Here is a 16,476-nt window from a genome sequence, read left to right as displayed (position 1 = left end):
CAGAATTAATTTCCATACCCAAAGCCAGTCTGTCTCAGAACAGCAAGGAGAAGGACTAGGTTTGAGTTCTAATCTAGACAGAGGCTCAAGGATATTACAGATCCTTACGGTCATCGGTTTTGGTAAAGAGTGAAGAAAAAGAAAACAAAAAATATTTTAGAGGCTATGAAAAATAGGGACCCGTTGCCTGCTGGAAATGTAAATTAGTAACAGATTTAGAAGAGGACTATCCGACGATGCACATTAAGAGCCTTGAAATGTGAATACCCTGTGACCAATAATTCCCCCATAGTATTAACCAGTAATTCCCCCACAATAATTTATTACCAAGTGTAATAAAAAATTCAGGCAAAGATGCCTTTGTACCAAACTGTGATAATAGTGATGAAAAGGATAACAAGCGCTAATATAACATCTACTCTATGCCAAGCACTGTTCTAACTACTGTACATCTCTTTGCCCCTTCAATCCTCACACTAACCCTAAAAGTAGATTTTGTTATAACCCCCACTACATGAAAGAGAAAATCTAGGCACAGATTAAATACCTTGCTCAAGGTCACATGGAAAATAACTGGTCAAGTCTGCTGTATTTACACAACATGCTGCCACAGTCACCAAAGATAGGGTCTTCAAAGAAATGCGAATGAAACAGAAAGAGGCCTATTATGTATAAGTGAGTGGAGGTGCAGGGGGCAAAACTGAATAATGCTGTATTTATTGAAACAATATGTACATTCTCAAAAGCATTAGGAGAACGCTTAGCAAATTATCAGCAGTAGATATGTCTTGGTGGTACGATATTTCTTCATTCTTTTAAAAAAATGCAATAAATATGTACAGTGATCATTCGAAAAAAGGTCAAAATCCAAAAAAACAATAATTTTTTTATATGTACAATGGAATACTATTTGGCAATGAGAAAGAATGAAATATGGCCTTTTGTAGCAACGTGGATGGAACTGGAGAGTGTTATGCTAAGTGAAATAAGTCATACAGAGAAAGATACCATGTTTTCACTCTTATGTGGATCCTGAGAAACTTAACAAAAGACCATGGGGGAGGGGAAGGGGAAAAACAAAGTTACAGAGAGGGGAGAAGCCAAACCATAAGAGACTAAAAACTGAGAATAAACTGAGGGTTGATAGGGGGTGGGAGGGAGGGGAAAGTGGGTATGGGCATTGAGGAGGACACTTGTTGGGATGAGCACTGGGAGTTGTATGGAAACCAATTTGACAATAAATTTCATATTAAGAAAAAAAGAAAAAAATTTACTACCTATTAGAAAAACAAAAACAAAAAAATTTTTAAAGCTAATTTATTTATTTTGAGACAGAAAGAGAGAGAGAGAGAGAGAGCAGGAGGGGCAGAGAGAGAGAAGAAGACAAAGAGAATCTAAGCAGGCTAGAGGTTATCAGCACAGAGCCCGATGCAGGGCTTGAACTCACCAACTGTGAGATGATCAGCTAAGCCAAAACCAAGAGTTGGACGCTTAACCAAGCAAGCCACTCAGGTGCCCCAAGATAGACATTAAGAAAAAAAAAGGGATAGCTAACAGCTGAACAGACATGGAAGATATCAAAGCAATGTCAAGGAATCGATGCCCCTCAGCTGCCAACCCTTCAGCCATCTCCCCACTGGTGGGTGGGGTTGGGGGGCAAAACACACCAGAAACTGTATAATCATGGTCATGTGGTGAATCCAGCCAGTGGACAGGTTCTGCTTAACCGAAAGTGTTTTATTAATTTTAAGTTGGTTACTGGTATATAAAAACAGGGAGATGTAAACATTACAATCCTGATCTCTTGTTTTTTTTTTCAGAAGATCTGGCCATGCTGAGTCCACAGTTTGCCACAGACCCAAGTACTCCATCAGTCTGCTGGTCTGCTTCATTCATTTATGTCATGGGTCTGACTCCTGGGGAATTTGAGTTTGTGCCTCCTTTTGTAGGGCCGATAGCTCCCATTCCTCATTCACCAAATGAGCATTTCCAATGAAAGAAAGAAGGTATAGGGAGGATGATCACAGAAGCAGCAGGGCCAAGTTACTGTCCCTACCAGTAACTGCTGTGTTACAATGGGCAGGTTGCTTAACCTTTCTGCATCTACCTCTGTAATTGTTAAAGAGGGTAACAGGTCCTGCTTACCCTGCTTCTAGGAAGCTATAAAGCACTTCTGCCCAGGTAAAGTAAACAAATGTTGGTGAGAGTAAAGCCCAAACTATTTACTGGGGCCAGTTTTTTAATTGTGAATAGCAATTCTTTAAACTCTTCCTCCTCCCTTTTTCTGGGAAAGAAAACAAAGTCTACAGATTGCTGGCAGGAGCCACAAGATTGTTTCTCATAAGGAAAGCTCTGCAACCCTTCCACCGGGAAAGGAGGAGGAATATTTACAAGAAAAGATTAAAAAGGGGAGCATTTGGGGCGCCTGGGTGGTTCAGTTGGTTAAGCATCTGACTTCGACTCAGGTCACGATCTCGTGGTTTGTGAGTTCGAGCCCTGTGTCGAGCTTTGTGCTGACAGCTCAGAGCCTGGAGCCTGCTTCAGATTCTGTGTCTCCCTCCCTCTCTGCCCCTCCTCCGCTCACGCTCTGTCTTTCTCAAAAATAAACACAAATAATAATAATAATAAATAAAAAAATAAAAAGGGGGGAGCATTTTATAAAGCTGGGTCCTATGTCCCATCAGTAGATATGGATGCCCTCAGAGTCAGGGACTCCTGAGTGCCCAAGCGTTAGCCTCAGACATCCAGCTGACAGAGCCCACAGAAGATACAGCTGATCATGGCCAGGCTGGAGATGTTTTCAAAAATATGTAAATTTTTAAAGTTTACACTTTTGGGGAAAAATACAAAAAAGGAAAATCTCACAATTCTACTACCGCAAATTTATAAAACAAGTGAGAGTTTCCATGTCTCTAATCCTACTTCCTACAGGTAACTGCTGCTAGGAGTCTCACACACTAAAAGATACTGCCCTCTAATTACACATAAACCTGTTTGTTGATACATATGTGTCTGTATACAGAAACTTATTTTTAATGCAACATGGCCCCATGTTATATATACTGGTCTGTAATTTGCTTTCATCTGCAAATGATAGATATTGTTCATCCTTCCTTATTGGGTGAAGATTTACCTCAAGTCTTTTTGTTTATTCTTTTTTTTTTAGTTTTATTACTGTTTTTATTTATTTTTTAATTTTTTATTTACCTTGATCATTTAAATGGTTGCATAGTATTCCATGGAATGGGATTAGGCTGTATTTATGGTAGGGTATTAATGGCTTCCCAGACTTCTACTGGGAAATATTTGGATTGTTTTAAGTTTTTTTGCTATTACAAACAATGTTGCAGCGACAACTGTTAAAAAAAATACTTGTGTGAACTTGTATGATTAATTCTGCAAGATATACTTCTTAATACAGGGACTACCTTTCGAAAGGTTGTACCAATTCTTATTCTCACAAACAGCCTATGAAAGTGCCTTTTCCCCCAGATTCTCAGCAAAATTGCTTTAAAAAATGTTGGTACTTCATCCAGTAATTTTGGGTCCTGGCAGTATATTAGAATCAGCTGAGGAGCTACAAAACAGCAAAAACACAAAAAACCCTGAACCCTGCGCCAGAACATTTATATCAGAATTTCCATGAGTAGGACCCAGGCACTGACACTTGTGAAAGTTTCCCCAGGTGTCTGTCCCCAGACAGACGTGGCTGAGAAACCTTGACTGACACAATTAGAATCACTTGGGGGGAATTTTAACACTCCTGATACCCAAGCCCCGCCCCTGGATCAATTAGATCAGAATCTCTGGGGGTGGGGATGAGGCAGTGGTGATTTGCAAAGCTCCCCAAATATTCCAGTGTGCCACCAAAGGTGAAAACCACTCTCTCAGAGGTGACAGCACAGATGCGCTGAGCGCTCACTGAAGCTGGCAGGCAAGGCTGGCAGGTGTGATGCTGAGCTCCAGGTAGGATCTCCCGCCAAAGGGCTGGCTGAGATGCTGGCCCTTGACCAGCAGCAAGGGCACACCTGGATGAACCCTCCCCAGAGCGTTCTGTTTAGTAGCGCCCTCTCTGTGGCCAAGGTCCTCTACTCCTTGGAATATAAAAGTATGGGAGAGCCTTAATTGGAGGCTGGCTACCAATTTGGGTGGCCCAGTCTCTCTTTCTTTCTTTCTTTTTTTTTTTAAACATTTTTTTTTCAATGTTTATTTATTTTTGGGACAGAGAGAGACAGATCATGAACGGGGGAGGGGCAGAGAGAGAGGGAGACACAGAATTGGAAACAGGCTCCAGGCTCCGAGCCATCAGCCCAGAGCCCGACGCAGGGCTCAAACTCACTGACAGCGAGATCGTGACCTGGCTGAAGTCGGACGCTTAACCGACTGCGCCACCCAGGTGTCCCCCCAGTCTCTCTTTCATAGTAGAAACCAACACAGATAGATGAATGCACACGTAGACAAACAACACGCAACCTCATATCAGAACACTGGTTTCAACCTGGCTACATGTTGGAACTACCCCAGAGATTTCCACTTAATTGGTCTACAGTATGAAGTGGGCATCAATGTATGGCTTAAATCAACTTTATTAAGGCAAAATTTAAATACGATCAATGCACGCATTGTGTATAGTTTGATATATTTTGACAAATGTGTACACCATAAACCATCGCTTAAATCGATGGGTAAAATGTTCCCTTTACCTCAATGATCCCTGTTACTCCCACCCACCTCCTTTCCTCTTTCTTTCCTGGTTACTCCCACCCACCTCCTCCCTCCTCTTCAGCCTATTCAGAACTTCCTATCGATGGATGCATAAGTGTATGATCTCTGAGCCTTCCTTCTTATGCTCAGCATAAGGCTTTGAGACTCATTTATGTTGTTGTATCAGTGACTTGCTTATTACTGCTGAATAAAATTCTATTGTATGAATATATCACAGTTCACTTTTTGAAAAACCTTTAGGTTGTCTCTCTCTAGTTTGGGATTATCATGAAAAGCTGTAATGAACATGCATACACAAATCTTTGTATGGACATATATTTGCATTTCTCCTAGTCAAAATTATCCAGCAATGGAATTGCTGGGTTGTATTGTAAGCATATGTTGAGTTTTATTAAAAAAAAACTGGCAAACTGGGGCGCCTGGGTGGCTCAGTCAGTTAAGCGTGTGACTTCGGCTCAGGTCAGATCTTACAGTTCATGAGTTCAAGCTTTGCATCGGGCTCTCTGCTGTCAGCACAGATCCTACTTTGGATCTTCTGTCCTCTCCACCCCCCACCTCTCAAAAATAAATAAACATTAAAAAAGAATAGAAAAACTGTTTTCCAAAATGGCTGTTCCAATTTACATTCTCACCACTAATTTAGTGGAGTTGTAATTCTTCCATATTCGCCAACCACTGGTATTGTTAATCTTCATTTCAGTCATTATAGTGGGTATGCTGTGGTACCCGCCTGCAGTTTAAATCTGCATTTCCCCAAGGACTGATGATGGAAACATACTTTTATGTGTCCATTGGCCATCTGTATGTCTTTAGTGTTTTTTAAATCTCTTTCTTATTTTTTTTATTGGGTTGTTGGGCTTCTTACTATTTTAAGATAGGAGTCCTTTTATATATTCTTGATATAGGTCCTCTGTTAGATCTAAATATTGTAAGTATTTTTTCCTTACCTGTGGCTTACCTTTTCAGTTTCTTACTGGTGTCTTTTGAACAATAGAGGTTTAAATTCAATGAAGCCCCATTCATCAATTTTTCTTTTATAGTTAGTGGTTTTTGGGTCTTGTCCCCCCCCCCCCAAAAAAAATCTTTGCCTGTTCTACAATCTTGAAGATTTTTCTCCTATGTTTTCTTCTAGATGTTCTCTAGTTTTCCATTTTATGTTTGGGTCTATGGTCATTTTGAGTTTATTTTTATACACTGTGTGAGGTGGGGGACAGAAGTGGGTGTATTTTTTTCCATGTGGACCAGCAACTATTGAAAAGACTGTCCTTTAGGATACCGGGCTTTTCAAAAGTTCCCAGGGGTGTCTAGGGAGTTGTGTTAACAGCCTTTGTCCTGCATTAGTCAGACTCTGAGAGGGTCCCCCCAGGCCCAGCCTCTTCTGCTGGTACCCTCCTTCCTGAGTCTATCACATATGAATAGATATCTTTACATCAGGCAGGATCCTTGAGATCACCTCGGCTAGTTATTTTTTAGTTCTCATTTTTTTAAATTAAAGCTATACATGGGCACAGTTTAATCACTGAGCATTTTACACACCTGGCTACATAAAACATCATTACCCCATCCTCTTCCCTCTCAGGCTCTCCTCCCCAGAAGGCAGCTACTGCCAACACTTAGCTAAGCGCAGCCATCACTGAGAACCCCTTCTCTATCCTCCTTCGTGCTCCAAACCTCCATCTACAAACGTATTCCACACACGTTCTCCACACTCACAAGCTCTGCATATAATCCACACACCACCTCCTCCACACACCACACGCCCACTTTCTACACACACCACACGCATACCCACACGGCTAATGCTAGTGCATTCTCCAAGGGCTTTAACAACAATTGTCTTAAAAACAGCTGAACATCTGGAGAATGCCCAACCTTGTTACTATGCAAAGGAATGCAAATGAAAAGCAGTGAAGCAACAGTTTAAACCTATAATGAATTTATCAAGAAATAAGGAAATGAAAATCGCCCCTTACTGATCAAGGCATGAGGATAACAGTACCCTTACTGCCTATGGCAATACAGGTTGATACAGTCTTTTGGAAGTTCTTATCAATTTAGGAACGAATATGGATCAGAAGTCTCAAAAATGTTCATAGTCTCTTGCTTAGTAATCCTATATTTGGAAATATAAACTTAGGAAATTGTCACAAAGGAGAGGAGCAATATGAATAACGATTCTCCCCCTATTTATTTATAACAAATAGATGGAAATAGTGCAGGAGGTCAGCAATAGGGGTAATTATGGTGCATTTGTTTTATGTGTTAAAATGTATTGCTTACATTCATTTGATGTACTAAAAATGACAATATGAAAACTGTGTGGCATCTCTCAAATATTCATAACACAATATGAAGGGAAAACACTAGAACACATAATTTGATCCCTGATTAAAACCATCTAATCAAGGGTGCTTAGGCTGCTCAGTTGGTTAAGTGTCTAACTCTTGATTTCAGCTCAGGTCATGATATCACAGTTTGTGAGGTCTGTGGGCCTGCGGGTCTGGGGCACCGCAATCAGGCTCTGTGCTGACAGTGTGGAACCCGCTTAGGATTCTCTCTCCCTCTGTCTCTGCCCCTCCCCCTGCTCATGTGCGCTCTCTCTCTCTCTCTCTCTCTCTCTCTCTCAAAATAAATAAACTTAAAAAGAAACCCCAAACACAAAAACCATCTAATCATGATGGATGGAAACAGTCTGTGGGAGTACTGAACACTCACATCTGAAATAATGAAATGGGTTATATTTTGGAAACAGTTGTCTATATTTGTTGGTTCTCACTCCTCTGTCTGTCTCTCTCTCTCTATCTCTATCTATCTACATATCTATATCTATATCTAGATCTAGATCTAGATCTAGATCTAGATAGAGATAGAGATAGAGAGAGAGTGCACAAGCGAGGGAGAGGGACAGAGGGAGAAAGAGAGAGAGAATCTTAAGCAGACTCCACGCTCAGCAAGGAGCCTGACATGGGGCTCGATCCCATGACCCTAAGATCATGACCTGAGCTACTGACTGAGCCACCTCAGGCGCTGCTCCCCCACCCCTACCCCTGGTCTTCTTTCAGACTCACTCCAGTCAGGCCTTTGCCCTGAGTCCTTGTCCACAGCTTCCCTCGAAAGTTGGGTCTATCTCAGTCTTCATATCTGACCCATCAGAAGCATCTGACAGGGCTGACGACACTCTCCTCAACATGCTTCCTTCAGGATGGCCTGGTTTTCCTTCTGCCTTTCTGGTCACTCCTCAGGTTTTTCTCCTTTCTGCACCCACTTACTATCTGAGAACCCCAAGACTCATTCCTTGGCCCTCTTCTCTTTGATTTACACCTTTGGTGATCTCAGCTAGCTTCATGTCTTTAAATACTACTGTGTTGTGTGCCAACAACTCCCAAACAACTAGCTTTAGCCCAGATCTCTTACCCAAACTCCAGATTCCTCCATCAAACATACCAGACGTCTCCCTCAAGTCTTAGATGTGTAACAGGTATAGAAGACTCGACATGTCCAAAATCATTTTCCTCCCTACACCCAATACTCTAGTTTTTTCCATTCAATAAATGGCAACTCCATCCTGCCAGCTGCTCTGCCCCATGAGGGCCATTCATTCCTCTTTCTCTCAAGTTCCATATGCAGTCTACCAAGAAATCCTGTTGTCTCTACCTTGAAAATACATCCACATCTGGCCACTTTTCACTACCTCCACCACCAAGGCCTTGGTCTGGGGCACTGCCCTCTGTCACCTGGATGACTGCAACCATCTCTCACAAGCTTCTCTGCTTCTGTCCTTGCTCCACTAAGTTCTATTCTCAGCAAAGCAGCCAGAGTGGCCCTTTTAAGACATAAAGCAGATCATGCCACTCATCAGCTGAAAACTCTCCAATGGCTCTCATCTCACACGGAGCAAAAAGCTAGAGCCCTTAAGGCAAACCACCACCCCATCTATGCCCTGCAACTCTCTGGCCTGAGGTCCTTCTCCCGGCTTCCTTACTCACTCTGCCATGTGCACACCTGCCTCCTTGTCATCCCCATGCAAGCTAAACGTGGCCACTACTCAGAGTTCTTGCTCTAACAATTCTCTACCTGAAAGGCCCCCTTATCTCCCTCAAGTCTTAGTTCAAATCTCATTTTCTCAACCAGGTCTTCTTCCTGAAGACCATGGCCACTGTCCTTCCCCACCACCCTCAAACTCATCTCAGCACGTCTCAGCCCACACTCTTTTTCTTTCTCCTGTAATACTTTAATTGTCTAATGTACTACATAATATGCTTATTTGTGTTATTTTTTGTCTCTTCTGCCAGAATGAAAGCTCTCTAAGGGCCAGAATCACTGCCATTACAAACACTCTCATGTATCCCAAGTTCCAAGAACAGTGCCTGGAACATTGCAGATAGTCAGTGAATATTTGATGAATGAATGAATGCTGGACAGTGGATTGAACTTATTCAATTCTCTTATGTTTATAACTGGAGAAGGTAATTTCAGTCTGTGAACAACACACACACAGAGGACTGGTCTGAGTCCCCGGCTCTGAATGCTTAGGCCTCGAGGGTCACACTCCCACCACCTGTACCCCACACAGGCTCCATCTGCAGAAGGTGGTGCCCTCCATCCAACCAGGACACCTTCAAAGCAAAAGGCACCCAGTGGTCTGAGAGCTGGTAAAACTGTCAGAATTCTTCCTATTGTGGCCCCCATTTACTTACCCACCCATACATCCCATTTCTGCCATCATCTCCTCAAGAGTAAACTCTGCCACTGCCTGCTATTCCTTCCTGCCTTCTATTTCTCCAACAACTCCCAGAAGCACCTTAAAATACTGCTCTTGCCATCAGATTTTAATGAGGGGGATGAACTCAGTAATTAGACACAAGGAGTAGACTGGTTTGGGTCCCTGTACATCACTGTTGAACCCAGCATACCGTGCAGCCCTCCAAGCATTAACCTCATTCCCTGTACACACTCAATTAGGCATATTTACTTCTCATTCTCTAGCATGCAATTGTGAGCGCTAATAAAAACCTCTGCTACCCCCAACAATGCAATTAATGTCATTAGCTGTCTCTCAGAAACTTGTCTACACTTTGGTGCCGACGAAGTCTGCTCATTCATCCATTTAGTCATGAGTTCATGCACGTATGCCTTTTCCTATTTAGCAAAGATCAAGTGCATACCTACTATGTACCTTACCAAGCACAGGCCTGGGGCGGCATGATGAATTAGACACTGCCCTGCTTTACAACAGGCAAATGGTTATACCACAGAGTGATGAGGGGCACGACAGAGGCATAGCCAGGTGCTACTGAACTTGGAGGAGAAAGCGAATCGGGGAGCACACTCGGCTCCCTAGTAGCAGTTCGAATCCCAGCTCTGCTGTGCTTTAGCCCTGAGTGTCAAGCAGTCAGTGATGACCTTTAAGTTGCATTTATAAGACAGGGATAATCATCCTAACACCCCTCAGGGGAGCCAGGAGGATTAAGTGAGAAGACGTCTATTAGGTGTCTATTCCAGCACATGGCACACAGATTGTGTGGTCAGTAAACAGAGGCTACTAGGATCTCGTGCCCTATTCTCAGCCTTCAGGCCTGGCCAGGCACATCCCATTTCATTCCATTCACCTCTTTCCTGACAGGACAAAGGGAATCCTACACTACAGAAGGCTGGAAGCAAGACAGGCATGGACACGTGGGGCAGTGAATTTCAGAGGACAGGACATAATCTTGGCCAAGAAGGTGTACAAAGGATGAAGCCCAGGGGCGCCTGGGTGGCTTGGATGGTTAAGCGTCCGACTTCGGCTCAGGTCATGATCTCACGGTCCGTGAGTTCGAGCCCCGCGTCGGGCTCTGTGCTGACCGCTCAGAGCCTGGAGCCTGTTTCAGATTCTGTGTCTCCCTCTCTCTCTGCTCCTCCCCTGTTCATGCTCTGTCTCAAAAATAAATAAACGTTAAAAAAAAAAAATTAAAAAAAAAAAAAAAGGATGAAGCCCAAATACCCATTAAGTCTCCTTGGCTCAGGGACCGTGACCTGGGTTCCTCCACCTGTTAGACAACACGCTTGTCCCTTTCTCAACCTATTCTTACATCATTGCCTCAGAGACAAAGACACTAGGAATCTTTACTCTGGATCAGGATACTTGGATCATGTACATGAAGCAAAGGTCAGCTGACCACTATAATGAGCTAGAGACACCACAACTGATACCAATCCACTATGGACACACATGTATGCATGCTGCTAGGGACATGCCGGGGCTCTGGTCTGGTAATGACAATGACACATCTGCCTTACATGGAAAAAAATCTGTACGCACAAAAATTGGTATATGTTAGGGGCGCCTGGGTGGCGCAGTCGGTTAAGCGTCCGACTTCAGCCAGGTCATGATCTCGCGGTCCGGGAGTTCGAGCCCCGCGTCGGGCTCTAGGCTGATGGCTCAGAGCCTGGAGCCTGTTTCCGATTCTGTGTCTCCCTCTCTCTCTGCCCCTCCCCCGTTCATGCTCTGTCTCTCTCTGTCCCAAAAATAAATAAACGTTGAAAAAATTGGTATATGTTAAAGAAAAGGATATCTGCATATACACACAAACATACAATCGGAGTATTTCTGGAATGATACACAAGAAATTATTAGCAGTGGTTGCTTCTGTAAAATTGGGGAGATGGGTTGTGAGGGGAGAGTTTTAGATTCTATTTAAAATCCTTCTAAATGGTTATTTTGTACAAGCATACATTATCTATCTATATCTACATCGACATCTCCATCTCACTCTATATAAAACAAAACACAATCTGGCTTCAAGAGCCTCTGCCGGCAGCTCTTCCAGACTTGGGGGGTGGGTGTGGAGGTAGAGGGATGGGGTGCAAGATGGGGAAGGGATGCTGGACAGGAACTTACTGGTGTTGTGGTCTATGAAGTAGTCTCCGACCTGTGGGTCATACGCCTCTTCCCATCCTAGTGGCAACTCATCACTAATGCAGTCAGCAAAGGTGAGTGGTTTGGTGTACCTGGCAAGGGAGAGGAGAAACACACTCCATCAGCCCAAGGTCCCCAAAGCCCTGCAATTCACTGCTTCTCTCAGCGCCCCCGCTCCTCTGGATTGACCCAGCAGAGCCACAGACTTTGCACTGACCCCAACTCTGCTGTGCCCAAGGCCCCCAGGAAGGTGAGTGCATGGCAGCAGCAGCAGGATTACGTCACCCAGGAGGGAAGCAGGGATTTGGCATTCCAGGCCTAACTCTGCCACTGATTTGGAAATGATGTGAGCACGTCAGCTTCCTTCTCTGGACCTCTGTTTCTGCATCTCTGGGCGGTGTGCAGAAAAAGGTTCGAAGGTCAAGTCTCACTTCTGGACTGGGACTCCAGCCCTCACTGGCTTCTTCATCTGTGACTCACTTGCCCCCCCCCCCCAGTCTTCATCCTGGCTCTACCCTATGTCTGTTGTGCCCACTTGCCCTCTGGAAAGCTGGCTTACAGCAGCATCTAGAATGGCAGATGTTCCATCCTTATGAATTTGGCCAGAAGCAGTATTTATCTGCTTCTTGAGCCGTTCCTAAATGCCTATACCCACCTCTGTCCTTCCCCAGATAACCCAGGCCAAACTGATCTTTTTGGTAATAACCACTCTCTAAGACCCCATTTTGGTGTTCAGTGGTGGTAATCACCCACTTGGTGGCTAAGTCAGACAGACAAATCATCCAACTAAATGAACTAAGGCCTGTCAAGTCTGGAAAACAGCACAAACCATCGTTTAAGCATTTCAGTCAGAGTGCAAGGAGCCACGAACCTAGATATACAGCCAATCAGCCTGAGTGGCCCCTCCAAAAAGCCCCTTTGGTTTCTCCTATTACTGCCTCTGCTTAAAACCCATACTCAGATGTTCTCTCTCTCCAGTCTGTTCCCAAGCCCTCAGAGTCCTGGAAGGCCACAGGGCTCTGTTTCGTCACCCTTTGGATAGAATGGCTAGCTTACACACAACAGGATAGGAAGAAAATAGACTGAAATAGGGTCCAGGATTTCTGATCAAGACCTTCCCTCCAAGCCTCAGAAAACTACCCTCTCTCCTGTACTGTGCAATCTCCTTTCCTATAACCACTCCAGCTCAGATTTAAAGCAAAATATATAGGGGAGGGGTGCCTGGGTGGCTCAGTTGGTTAAGCATCTCACCCCTGATCTCAGCTCAGGTCATGATCTCACACTTTATGTGTTCAATCCCTGTGTCAGGCTCTGTGCTGACAGCATGGAGCCTGCCTGGGATTCTCTGTCTCCCTCTCTCTCTACTCCTCCCCTTGCCCTCTCAAAAATAAACATTTAAAATATATGTGTGTGTGTGTATACACACACACACATACACAATAGATATATATATATACACTATACTACTATACACACACACACACACACACACACACACACACACACACACACGCACACACACGTGGGAGAAAAGAAACACTGAAAAAGCCCCTGGTGGACAGAATGTGGTGTGCCCAACGTGCCACTACATATCCAAGGTCAGGCAGGCTGCGAAAAATACCTACTGAATAAATGGAGATTCCAAAAGCTTCCGTTAGTCAGTAATTTACTGCTGCATTGTGGGAGATGATGAGGGTGAGGCTAGAGGTAAATATGATATGCGAAAGACTAAGCACCATCAAATAAGGATTCAATAAGCATCACTTATATTGGCTGTGTGGGTTTGGCAACTTATTTAACTTCTCTGAACCTTAGTATTTGTATCTGAAAAGTGGGATAATAATAACTGTCCAGGTTAGGTTAACTAACGTCATGTTTTAAGAGCATTTAGCACAGATACTGGTGTGAATGAGTGCTCACAAAACATCAGTTATTGTTATCTCCATTTCCCAGAAGGGGAAACTGAGGCTAAGAAAGACTAAATAACATTCTCCAAGTCAATGACAAAACTGGGATTTCAAGCAAGGAAATGTGTCTCCAGAACTCCTGCTGTGTGTGAGCTCAAGGGTTCTTTTGAAAGTTGACATCTTCAGTGCATCTCCTGAGCCCCATGGAAAAATCACAAGCCACTGTCTTGGAGTCAAAGCAGGGAAAAATGGAGAAGACACACAGGTGATAGGGACTTCCCTCAGCAGACGATACTCCTCATTCACGTACACCTGTGCCAGTCTGGATAGAAGTCCTGCAAAGCGGTCTTCAGCCCATGCCACCACCACCACCGCATGCCCTGCCCAGACTCCAGAAACAAAAGGCCACATCCCATAGTGCCTCCCTCTCCTCAAACTTCACCAAGTGGTTCTCCCTTACAGACAATGAAGACCAGTGAACTCCAAGAGCCAAATCTCATCCAACAACATTTTATGCAGCAAATCTTTGAAAGAGCCTCTGAAGAAAAAGTCCACACAGGCATACCTCTCCATGGAGAGTTACTCTCTTACTGAGGAAAGAAAAATCTGTGAGGGACCAGGAATGCTAGAGTCAGACCTCTTTTTCTGACTCATTCTTCTCTCTGCCCTCTGCCCTGAAAGCCTTGCCTGCCAGCCTGGCTGCAGAGATATGAATCTTACTATATATACCTTTTGCCACCCAGAAAACCAAAAAGATACGTCCCTTTCTAACAGTTCCCCTGGATCATCACCTTTCAAAATTCCTCCCTAGGGATTAATTAAATGCTTTCATCAATGGTGCATCTAAGCAACAGTTTCCTGTGTCCCTCACAACTGGTGCTTGATAAATATTTGTGGAATGGGTGACTGTAATAATGAATATGTAGGAATGAAAAATAAATGTATTGTTCTACATTTTGCTAATACGGAAGGATGCTCTCAATATATTATGAGAACAACACTGTTGAAAGAGAAAATCGACAGGATACTACTATTGTATATTTTGCCTAAAAATTTGTGTGCAAGTGTGTGTGCATGTTGCATGCATGTGTGGGAGAGAAACGGGGTGCTCACTTTGGCAGCACATGTGGAAGAGAAACTAGAAAGATGTACATTAAAATGTTACCTTGGTACACAGATTTTAATGTAATTTCTTTTACTAATTTCTCTGTAATGTTCATGTATCAGTGTAATTAAACTATTTAATAATGGCTAAATCTAAGCCTAGAAAGCAAGTTATATATGTCATGTTCTCTCTCTGGGTAGTAGGCACTATTGTTTCATTTTACGAATGAGAAAACATGCTCAATATCACACAGTTAGTAAACCACAGAAGTATAACCTGAAGCCCCACTACCTGACTCCCAAACCTGAGCTTTGCTCATAAAAATTAACAAGACCAAGAACAATCTGGAACACAAAGTAGGCTATGCCAGAGATACAGATGACGACTCTGGACCATCAGGGGCAAGTCTGAAGTAGGCAAAAGGCACTGGAGCTTTGGTATATTTGCACCTTCAGCCCCCTGTGCCTTGGTACGAAGATGTTCAACACATTGGGTAATCCACAGCTGCTTAATGAAAAGACAATCAAATGTTTCAAAGTCATCCAAGTCATCAATACCAGTGATTCACTGAACTCTCTGTGAGGGTGAGGACTGGAGACGGGGCAGGTCTGCAACACCAAAATGCATCACTTTTCCAGAAAACCATACACCCGGCTGATCATTCCAGCCTTCGACACTGAGGAGTCAGAACTGAGATAAGTAAGCGCAAGCATCAGTAATGTGACTGTCATAGAGATATCCTACAGGAGGCGCTGAGAGGTGGACTTCTACTTGCCGCAAACACAGAAACTGTGCCCATCAGGGATAAAGAAGAGTGAGTCAAGAGGGCACCCAAAGACAGAAGAAGAGGGCATGTGGAGAAAGGCAGGCTCTGGTTCGACATTCAGGGTTCCCCCTCAAAGCAATCTTGGGGGAAAAGCCAGAGGGCTGATATCCTGGATCCCAGAGCTCTTCCATGGGAAAGAGAAAAGCTTCTATTGGGAGACTATGCAACTTACAAGAAATCTGGACAGCAACATTCTCTCTGGAACAAATGCCAAGAAGGAGATGAATTATTCAGTGTGCAGCAACGTGTCATTCAGAGAATCAGGATGAAGAGAAGTGTTTTTAGCTGCACAAAGATTTAAACACACACACACACGTATATGCACGTGCACACATTCACTCTTCCTGCCAGAGAGAAGAACGGTCTGTTTAAACCAGTTCCCCCTGGGAAACTGTGGGTGCTTCTCTGGCCTGCAATGTTTCCCCTTGGGCAAGTGCCAAGAATGTGAGCTGGGAAGAGATGTCTGCTTTCAGATGTGGCCCAGACTTGGGGGCTTGCCTGGAACTCCCTGCCCCCACCCTCTGATGAAGCGATTCACCCCATTTCAGCTTCAGGGCAGTCTCCAGCCTCCACGTCCTGGGCTACTGAAAACCCCAATCATGAAATCGAAATGCCCCAAACGCTGGAGGGGCAAGAGGGAAGAGGGCCAAGCAAAAACTAGTTCTGCCTCTTCTTAATTACAAATCTCTGAAGGAACACAAACATTCCTGAATGTTTCACAACAGGGCCTCCTGGAAAAGAGGCCCGGATGTGTCACCTTGGAGACAGGTAGGTTCTGCCAGGATCACCCTATGGGGAGCACACTACAGGGAGCACAAGGGCACACCTGTCCAGGAACACAGGCTCCTTGCCCTCCTCCAGCTTCGTGTTGCTTTCCTACGGTCTGTGGGAGAGGCTCCCAGATTGCCATGGCTGGCATTCGGTATTCAGGCGGTGCATCCCTTCTAAGCAGGCAGCTCAGAGAATGAACGGAAGACCTTTTGCCAAGTCTAACACTGGGTGGTGATTCTCTGGA

At 44.1% G+C, this 16,476-nt stretch overlaps 1 protein-coding gene across 2 annotated transcripts in view; it reads right to left on the bottom strand.

Moving 5' to 3' along the window:
* Positions 1-16,476, bottom strand: part of WWC1 (WW and C2 domain containing 1) — a 155,530-nt gene that overhangs the window by 70,167 nt on the left and 68,887 nt on the right. For both annotated transcript variants that reach the window (XM_040444328.1, XM_040444333.1), the window contains one exon: positions 11,606-11,715. In XM_040444328.1, the coding sequence (XP_040300262.1) occupies positions 11,606-11,715 (110 nt within the window). Of the gene's footprint in view, positions 1-11,605; positions 11,716-16,476 lie in introns of those variants that run through there.

This window comes from Herpailurus yagouaroundi, unplaced genomic scaffold (genome assembly GCF_014898765.1).
Source record: "Herpailurus yagouaroundi ecotype Mexico unplaced genomic scaffold, PumYag 29, whole genome shotgun sequence".
Classification (NCBI taxonomy): Eukaryota; Metazoa; Chordata; class Mammalia; order Carnivora; family Felidae; genus Herpailurus; species Herpailurus yagouaroundi.
This window is presented reverse-complemented; position numbering and strand designations above follow the sequence as displayed.